Below are 9,279 nucleotides of genomic sequence, written 5' to 3'. Positions count from 1 at the left end.
TCATGACAGCAGTAAGGTGAGAGACACACACACACACACACACCAGTCCTGTCTTACACCTCTACATGTGTCTCTCTCTCTCTTCATCAGGAAATAGTGGACTGGTTTAACTCCATCCGAGCGGCTCAGCTGCATTATCTGAAGGTGGCGTTCCCTGGAGCCACAGATGTTGAGGTGACTCCTGAAACACTGAACACATGTTTAAATAAAACAAAGATGATTTTATCATGAGATTCTTGTTTTTAATCCTCAGCTCAGGCCCAAACTGACTCGCCGCTTTCTGAAGGAGGGATACATGGAGAAAACAGGGCCGCGGGTGAGACGCATACTTCTGTCCTTAATCTATAATACTATATATAACACGCCTCACAGATCATTTTCATCAGAAAAATCTGATAATCACTAATAAACAATGTGTTTTTTTCTCAATGCCTATAGATTAATATGTGCCTGTGTGTTTTCAGCAAACTGAAGGCTTTAAGAAGCGCTGGGTCACTCTTGATCACAGACGCCTGATGTACTTTAAAGATCCGCTGGTGAGACTCAACGTCTCTGTCATCTCTAAACTCTTCACTGCGAACGTCATCAAAGTCACATTCACTTTTATTCTATTGTCATTTTTATTTATCGTTATTATACCTTTTGTTTTCATTTATATAGGCAGTGTGTTTCGTGTTGTTTGTGGAAGGGATATAAATGGAAAGAAAAGTTAATTCTGTACAAATAATAGAAATATTATAAAAACATCTATTAACAATTAAAATGAAAAATTGATCCCAGAAATCATGTTGATGTTTTTGGTGTTCCTGTAGTTGATTTGTGCTGTTTGTCAGGACGCGTTTCCTAAAGGCGAGGTGTTCCTGGGACACCGGGATCACGGCTACCGCGTTACCATCGGACTGCCGGCAGGAACTCATTATAACGGCAGCTGGCAGTACGGCGTCACCATCCAGACCCCCGAGCGCAGCTTTCTCTTCACCTGTGAAACTGATCTGGAGCAGAAGGATTGGATGAGACATTTCAATGATGTCATCAGCATTCCCATGAGTCCTCAGGAGTACACCGGTAACACAGCAGCGCATCATCACACTCATCTCACACGTGTACATCTGTGTGTGTGTGTGACTGTAAAACATGTGATCATTGTGTGTTTTTCAGTGGAGGCGTATTTCAAACACAAGCACTGACGGACCACCGGCTCTCACCTGTGACATTCACAAACCCATCCATCTGATGAGCCGGAGCTCAGGACACGCGTCATCTCTAGTGTTTGTGTTGCTTAACAAAATACTCTAGTGTAGTATTACTGTAATATAGGTTTTACTCTAGTAAACTGTCCTGTACTGTAGTATATTATTTAGTTGACTCTGTCCATGTTCACTACAGTCATCTGTGGTGGTGAATCTGTTGTTATTGCTGTAGTATTTACTATGGTAGGGTTGAAAAAACACTATAGTATCTAGGACTTTTACTACAGTTTACTATAGTATATACCACAGTATTTCTTCCTGTGTACTGCTTTATTTGGACATGGTTTTGTATACAAACTACCCAAAGAGTCATACTGTACCTTTACCCCGGTTGTTTTTGGACATGATACCATGATAATGTGTTCTGTAGGTATACTCAAGTGTTATGTTTGGATTATCATATGAATGAATATTATAGGTATTAATTGCCGTCATGACTGTGCCGTGGTATTACCACGGTAGATTTGATGAGGTGTCTTTATACTGGTCATTGGATGTATGTGCATGTTACGGTCATCTAAACAGGTTTAACATGAGTCTCAATAAATAGTGCTCATTCTTAAAATGTTCAGGTTTTGAATATGAATAACCTTTACATCACATGGGGGTGTTGTTAGACACACAGTATGCTAGTTTTGAATGAAACCGTCTTTGTTGTGCGGTTTCCCGTACAGGGTTCTAGACTCAAATAAATAGTCTGAACTGAAAACAACTTAGACTGACACATCTTATAATACATCGGTTTTGTCTCAAGATGAAAACAACTAATGTTTTTATTTTACTTAAATGTTTCATTTACACCGTGTTTACCAAACAGTGAGCAGCTGTAAGAAAAACAACACAACACCCCACAGTGTCCAGTCTGACAGACTATATTACAAACAACATCAAGACAATAATCATATTATTTAATACATTTATTAAGCATTTATAACATGTGAGTAAACATGGCTCACTATTTCGCTAGAATCCCTTTTATTCATGCAGTTATAAATGCTTCATAATGCATTTTTATCATTAATGAACACATTTATAAATACTTCTTAAAGTGTTAGAGAAATATTAATAGTTATGGGATGTTTTAGTTAATTTCCGTAATTCTCACATAAGTCTGCTGTTGTGTGTGTGTAGACATGTGTGCGTGTGTGTATGTATGCATGTGTGTTCGTATGCGAGTGTGAAGGGAAGGTTATTGAGAGTCAGTCTGTCACAGGGTTGTGTGAAGCAGCACTGGGGTGTTCAGAGTCTTTCCAGCTCACTTGATTCAGACGAATTCTGAACACTAGATCACACCTACCTGTGACACACACACACTCACACGAGAGACGCTTGGAGCTGATGGACACATCAGAGATCTGCAGCAGAACCGCCGGCTCACAGACTCTTCTCGGGATGTTTACAGTCGGTGACAGAGGTTTAGTTCAGGGCGGTCTGGTGTGGAGCAGGTGTGGATTATGGGTATGTTTGGGACTTTGTGTTGTAAATTCTGCAAGGACTTCTATGATGTCAGTGATTTGGACACACACTCGTCTCTGCTGATGGAGTTCTGTTCATCTTCAGTTCGATAGTTTATGAAGTGTTCTTCTGTATGTGTGAATCATGAGTCAAGGATCAAACAGCAGCGGTGGAGGCGCGGGTGGAGGTGGTGTGGTGTGGGTGACTCCGCTCCTGGGTGCCACTCTGGTGAGCATGTGTATTTTGGGCGTGGCGGGTAACCTGTACACCCTGGCAGTAATGCGCTCGGCCACATTACGGCGGGCCGGATCCATGTACGTCTTCATTCTCAACCTGGCGACGGCTGACCTGCTGTATCTGGGCACCATCCCGTTTGTGGTGTGCACGTATTTTGCCCATGATTGGTTTTTTGGGGAAATGGGCTGTAGGCTGCTCTTAAGTCTGGATCTTCTCACCATGCACGCCAGCGTGTTCGTGTTGGTCATGATGAGTCTGGAGCGTTACCGTGCCGTCGCTGCCCCTTTCGGATCACGCCGCTCGACCGCCCGCGAACACTGGCTAATGGCATCGGGCATCTGGGCGGCAGCGTTCGTCCTGACGCTGCCCATGATGGTGATGATTCGGTTGAAAGAGGGCCGTCCGGCCACGGCGGGACTGGTCAAACGCATCTGCTTCCCCACCTGGACCCCTGAGGCCTTTAAAGCGTATCTCACGGCCCTGTTCTTCACCAGCATGCTTCTGCCCGGTCTGCTGATGGTGGGACTGTACGCCGGTCTCGCCCGACACTACTGGGCAGCTCAGAACAGTCTGGCACAGCGAGGGGGGAGCGGAAGTCGATCTTCGTCCTCGTCCGTGAGGAGACGCAGACTGAAGCGGCGGGTGGTGAGAATGATCTTTAGTATTGTGGTGGCGTACTGGGCCTGTTTTCTGCCGTTCTGGGGCTGGCAGATGGCGAAACTTTTTTCATCCGAGTCCTTGCGCTCGCTGTCACCTGCCGCTCACATGTACGTCAACTTCTTCGTCACCTGTCTGACGTACGGCAACAGCTGCGTGAACCCGCTGCTCTACACGCTACTGACACGCAACTACCGTGATTACCTGAGCCAGAGATCTCAATCGTCAGGTGTGAGTCGAGCTGATCAGGGATCAGGAAATGCACTTCAGGATCAGATGAGCTGAGACTGTCATCATTCATCTCATCTGCTGTGGATCAACTTTTTCCCACATTGTATTGATCCTCTCTCAATAAAAACTATTGACAGAAGTGTCACTGTAAACCCAGATAGCAAAGATTATTGATAAAATCTTGAATCAATGTTTCTACCTTTATTGAGACGAGGAACATGAGCACCGATGATCTTTATATCTGTCTGAATTATCTCTGTGAAAGAACGAACCTGTAGATCCAGACATGATGAACTGAGTTGGGGTTCTTCTGGATGTTTATGAGAATAGGTTTAATGGTTTGGTCAAACTAACGTAACCGTGAATGTAACTAAGGATGTTTTATGAGAATTTCGATGACATCGTTGTTTTTCTTGAACACTCATCATCGATGGCTGACCTGACACATCACATTAAGGAAAAAATTTTAATTTGAAAGTGCTAGTTCACCCAAAAATACAAATTCTGTCATCATTTACTCACCATCATGTCATTTCATACCTTTAGAAATGACCTTGTTTCTGAGAAAAACAGAGAAAGATATTTGGAAGAATGTTGGTGATTTTCAGTTCTGGGATCATTGACTAGAATAGTAGGAAGAATGAAATGGTAGTCGGATGATGTTCCAGAACTGAAAATAACTGACATTCCTCCAAATATATTTCTTTGTGTTCAGCAGTATACATGTTTGAATCAATCCTCAGGGTGAGTAAAGGATGACAGAATGTCCCTTAAGTTGATCAGAGACAGATGCAAACCGCTGCAGAGACATTAAACACGGAGACAAATGTTGTTTATGTTTTAGTCGTATCATCAACAGACAGATGAATTGATATCAAATAACAGTACAGTATGAGTTTCTCCCTCATTCTAAAAACTTCTTTTGTTGGTTTCTGTAAACAAGTGTTTGTGTAAAGTGTGCTAATCGAGCGCTTTCTGATCTGTTTTAATCTCTTTAATTTTCTTTTTGTTTTCCTTCTAGGCTTTTATAAATCTCTCTCTGCAACATTTAGCCAAATGTTCACGCTAAATACACGTAGCCTTCTAACTGGCGAGAACATATGAGGTGCGTGTGGAATGTGTTTACTGTCCGTGACATTCTTTGTGTATCACTCAGTTAATTATCATGAGGACGGCGGGTGTTCATGTTTAAACACTCAGAATCAGTTTGACTTCATGAGTTTACTTCATTTTTCTATGTCTGCCGTTGTTGTAGCCTCACAGTGTCACTCAAACCAAAACCTTTAGTTCATCTTTAAGAACTTGAAATTGAAGGATGCAGTGTGAAAGTGACCTAAAACCTAAATCTAGTGGCCTTTAGTATAACTTATGAAATATAAATAAAATGAGTAATGAGAAAACAAGTTTTGTTTGTTTCAGTGCAGAAGATGAGGAGTAAAGTAAAGACCCTCAGACTCGGTTCATATTCTCTCTTTGGATTTTATTTGACACATTGGTCACAATCCTTCATCCGTTCTCATTTCACCTTGACGCCGTGAACCTTCACGTCACCGTGAAAATGAACGTGACTGAAAGAGTCGTCCCCGAGGCGGTTTGGGAAGCTCATCATGTTCCCGTCAGGTAGTTTGATATAAAAGGTCTCATTGTTGAAGGTGATGGTCAGCTGTCAGAACACACAGAAACAGACATTTAGTCACACATCAAATCCAAATGAAAACGCTTCACTAGTCTTATGCTTGAATGCAGTGTTCAGAGGTGAATGAGACGTTGACGGGTCACCTTGAACTCTTGGCCTTGTTCAAAAGGGAAACTGGGTTCACGGTTTTCATCTCCCCATCCGCCCAGATTTGAGTTACAGATGATGACACGAGAGTCTCCGCTCTGAGTGAATCGAGGGTTAAAGTGAAGAGCGATGTTATCGCTGTTATGTCCCACGTTAACAGAGAACCTGTGAGACATTATCAAAGATCTCTTTCACACACAGTACTTAATGTATGGAAATACAGTTCAGATGGCACTAATGTACACACCCTTCACAGTCTGATTTGATCTTCCCAGAGATTTTCAACTCTGTTCCGGCAGTAAAGTTCATGTCCTTGACTGTGAAAACCTGTCAGAGATGAAGAATAACATCAGCATTGATTCATCCTCACACTCATCACTGTACTTCTGATGTCAAAGCCTGTCAAGACAAAAATCACAGATGTGTTCTGGTGCTTGTGACATTGAAATCGTGTGGCACAGTTTGTTTTATGGTTTCTTTGAGCTGTGATGTGGATTACTGTTTAACCTGTGATGCATGTTGGAGTTGATAAGAGTGACGGTTAAATGTGTTATCTGTGAGCCGAACCTCAATGTTAATGATAAACTTCAGATAATAAACTCATAAAGACACCGGGAACCGGAAGAGTCCCTGAACAAACATCTGATCTAACAACACATTTACCAAAGTCATATAGAGAAGTGTCTTTAACATCAGATCAAGTGAGATAAACGCTTACTGTACATGTGTGGGTTCATACTGTATACTGTAGGTTCATTTGAAAAAGGAGGATTTACTATCAATCGAATAACAGAAAACTTTGAAGGAGTTTGTTAAACTTAATGACACATTCGATGATTCGTGGAGCCTTCTGATAGTTCCTATAAATGCTTTATTTATTTCATTCTTGGATCAAAGACTTACATCTTTAAACGGGTTAAAACTTCATCACAATCACAGCTGCAGCTCCCTGGATTACTTCCAGGAACTATTGATTCAGAGGCTCCATGAACCACCATTGCTGTGAAAAAACTGTTCCATTGGTGCAACCATCTCTCTCTCTCTCTCTCTCTGATTCGCTGTTCTAAACTAAACCTGCTTTAAGGTTTTATAAAAGTATATTTTTTATATATAGTTCTCATAATAATATAGTCCATTCCAGAGTTTTACTATCTCTGCAACAGTAAATGAAGTTATAGACTATAACAGATCCAATTAAAACTCTTTTATATAACAAATTCTCTGACCAAATGCAATAATCCAACATTTCAATATTTATGATTAAATTATATTCCAGGAAATGATGTCACTCACCATCTTGCTGTCTTTCTGAGGGGAGCTGCCGTGTGTGTGTGTGTGATTCACCTGTCACCTGCATATATAATACAATCCATCCAATAGGAAGAAAGAACAGCAGTAACAACCAATCACAAACAGATCATATCACTCCATATAGAATTCCATATAGTGACTCTGAGAAATTGTATATATTTTAAATAACAGCTGGAGTCATTTTGTTTAGATGTATTTAGAAGTTTAATTTGGTTTCTTTTTATAGAAAGTTGAACTATTATGTTTTCATTGAAGGCCTTGGCTCAATGCGGTATACATTCATTATCGAGAAACCCGTACAGGCATATACTGTGTCTCTAAGACGTTATACTCAAATTGCAGTTGAGTGTTATGGGACTCAGAATATGATCCGTTACACACACCGACTGTATGGAAACTCTTCAGAGGACATTGATAAAGCCACTGGAGTCATGGACAGCTAAAGACTGACTCACACTGATCAAATGTGAATTTAGATTGTTGGAGTTTGTCAAAGTTTGTTGGATTTAGCCTTAATATGGTGTGAGGTGGACACAGGTCATGTGACACAAATCATCACATGTTTGTGTTTAGAGAAAGTGTGTATGTCTTCAGTGAGGAAAGAGTTTCCGCTGTCCTGATCATTGACCTCTACACATGAGTTTAAAAAGCAAAGTTGAGTGGTTAAAAACAGACAGACTGTCAGATTTCAGTTTTATTGTTTGTAGGGGCGTTCATGGTCACATGGAGGGGTCTTGACCTTGGATCTGGGCTGAAGAAAACGGAAGATTTGGAAAGAGAGAGGACTTTAACCCCTCATATTATCACCAGTGTGTGTGTGTGTGTGGTAAATATAGAGCACTCTCTATCACAAACTCGTCTTCAAAATCTGAATATCAGAATGGCTTGTTTGTTCCACTGTGATTGGATGATCTAGAATAGTTTCATTCTGTTATAATACGACCATAACATTTGATTTTTAATAGTGTACTTGGGAAGTCAACAATGATACTTTACTGTATTATTAATTTTTCTCCATAAAGTACATAAATTCATTCACATGTCTATTCTGTACATTTACATGATGCTTTTATCCAAAGCGACTTACATTGTATTCTTACAATGCATGACACAACGTTGCATGTGTGTGTGTGTGCGTGCGTGTGTGTCTGTGTGAGAGAGTGTGTGGGTGTGTGTGTGTGTGTGCGTGCGTGTGCGTGTGTGTGTGTGTGTGTGTGTGTGCGCGTGTGGGCGCGTGTGGGTGCGTGTGTGTGTGTGTGTTTTTAGTGTTGTTTTGTGGGATTTGACTGTGCTCACGCTGTAGGAAACGTTGATTTGTGTCTTCAAGACTGCGATGTGGATTTTGCATGTTGGTGATATTATAAGGTAAAAAGGTAAAGTGTCCCTTTAATTCAATTTCTCTGAACTATTGTTGAATTGTGTGTTTGTGTGTTCAGTATGTGAATGCAGGAGCAGGAGGTCTGCAGATGCTTTGGTACATGAGAAACACACACACGCGATCAAACCAGAGTAAGTGTCACTCAGATCATCTACATCATACGTTTCCTCGTGAAATACAATAAACTCTGATGACATGTGTTTGGCTTCTGGGAAAACCAGATTCCTCGTGAACAACAGTACGTGATCTCTGATCTAACATCAGTCCTGCTTAAACAATTATACACCATATAAAGTATCAAGAAACACACAATTTCAGTAAAAGGCTTCTAGAAAAAGGACAGCGATGCAGGAGAAAATGAGCCTGAACACTGCTGCCATCTTCTGGACACACATTTATATGCATTCAATATTGTGAAGTTGCTTTAGATGTGGATTTACAGTAAAGGGGTCATGTGGCGTGAATACGTGTTTTTCTGTGTCTTTGGTGTGTTATAAGTTGCTCATGCATGTATTAGACACATAAAATGTCAAAAACGAAAGTGTCAGAACAAGAGATGCGTTCTATCTAAAAGTGAATGCTCACCCAGACCTGCCTGAAACACCTTGTGAAGCCACACCCCCACAGATCTACATCAGCCCTCGTGAAGCCACACCCCCACAGATCTACATCAGCCCTCGTGAAGCCACACCCCCACAAATCTACATCAGCTCGTGGTATGATTTGACTATAAGACCGCCCACATGTAAACACAAGTAAGGTGGGCGTACCTGTCAGTACGATTGAAGAGGAACCTGATATGCCAAATATGGTCAGAGGAATCACTACGCACTGGTTAACTGGCCAATCACAGCACACCTCGCTGTTCAGAGCGATGAGCTTTGTAATAAATCTGCATGTTTCAGAGAAGAGATACAAACATGCACCGTATGTGGAAAATACAACATTGATGAACCTTAAATCGTCTTTATACATTG

At 41.3% G+C, this 9,279-nt stretch overlaps 3 protein-coding genes and 1 long non-coding RNA gene across 4 annotated transcripts in view; 3 read left to right on the top strand and 1 right to left on the bottom strand.

Moving 5' to 3' along the window:
- Positions 1-6: 6 nt before the first annotated feature.
- LOC306891030 (arf-GAP with dual PH domain-containing protein 1-like) lies at positions 7-1,811 on the top strand. Its single transcript, XM_079488457.1, has 6 exons — positions 7-16; positions 91-174; positions 254-316; positions 465-536; positions 834-1,065; positions 1,159-1,811. Exons 3-6 carry the CDS (start codon positions 296-298, stop codon positions 1,185-1,187), a joined length of 354 nt encoding a protein of 117 aa, XP_079344583.1. The 5' UTR covers positions 7-16; positions 91-174; positions 254-295; the 3' UTR covers positions 1,188-1,811.
- Positions 1,812-2,849: 1,038 nt separating this feature from the next.
- uts2r4 (urotensin-2 receptor 4) lies at positions 2,850-3,884 on the top strand (the record flags this gene model as incomplete). The annotated part of the gene is made up of 1 exon (XM_079488455.1): positions 2,850-3,884. One exon carries the CDS (start codon positions 2,850-2,852, stop codon positions 3,882-3,884), a length of 1,035 nt encoding a protein of 344 aa, XP_079344581.1.
- A 1,405-nt stretch (positions 3,885-5,289) lies between these two features.
- lgals2b (lectin, galactoside-binding, soluble, 2b) lies at positions 5,290-6,953 on the bottom strand. The gene is made up of 4 exons (XM_079488456.1): positions 6,907-6,953; positions 5,861-5,940; positions 5,610-5,778; positions 5,290-5,493 (listed from the first exon to the last, which is right to left on the bottom strand). The coding sequence occupies exons 1-4, from the start codon at positions 6,907-6,909 to the stop codon at positions 5,347-5,349; spliced, it is 399 nt and encodes a 132-aa protein (XP_079344582.1). The 5' UTR covers positions 6,910-6,953; the 3' UTR covers positions 5,290-5,346.
- A 1,208-nt stretch (positions 6,954-8,161) lies between these two features.
- Positions 8,162-9,279, top strand: part of LOC306891027 — a 1,382-nt gene continuing 264 nt past the window's right edge. Inside the window, exons 1-2 of the long non-coding RNA XR_013786317.1 lie at positions 8,162-8,289; positions 8,361-8,433. This is a non-coding gene — a long non-coding RNA (uncharacterized lncRNA). The remainder of the gene's footprint in view (positions 8,290-8,360; positions 8,434-9,279) is intronic.

Source organism: Barbatula barbatula, assembly GCF_947034865.1.
Source record: "Barbatula barbatula genome assembly, contig: scaffold_185, whole genome shotgun sequence".
Taxonomy (NCBI): Eukaryota; Metazoa; Chordata; class Actinopteri; order Cypriniformes; family Nemacheilidae; genus Barbatula; species Barbatula barbatula.
Note: the sequence above shows the minus strand (reverse complement) of the source record. Positions and strands in the feature narration are given on the sequence as shown.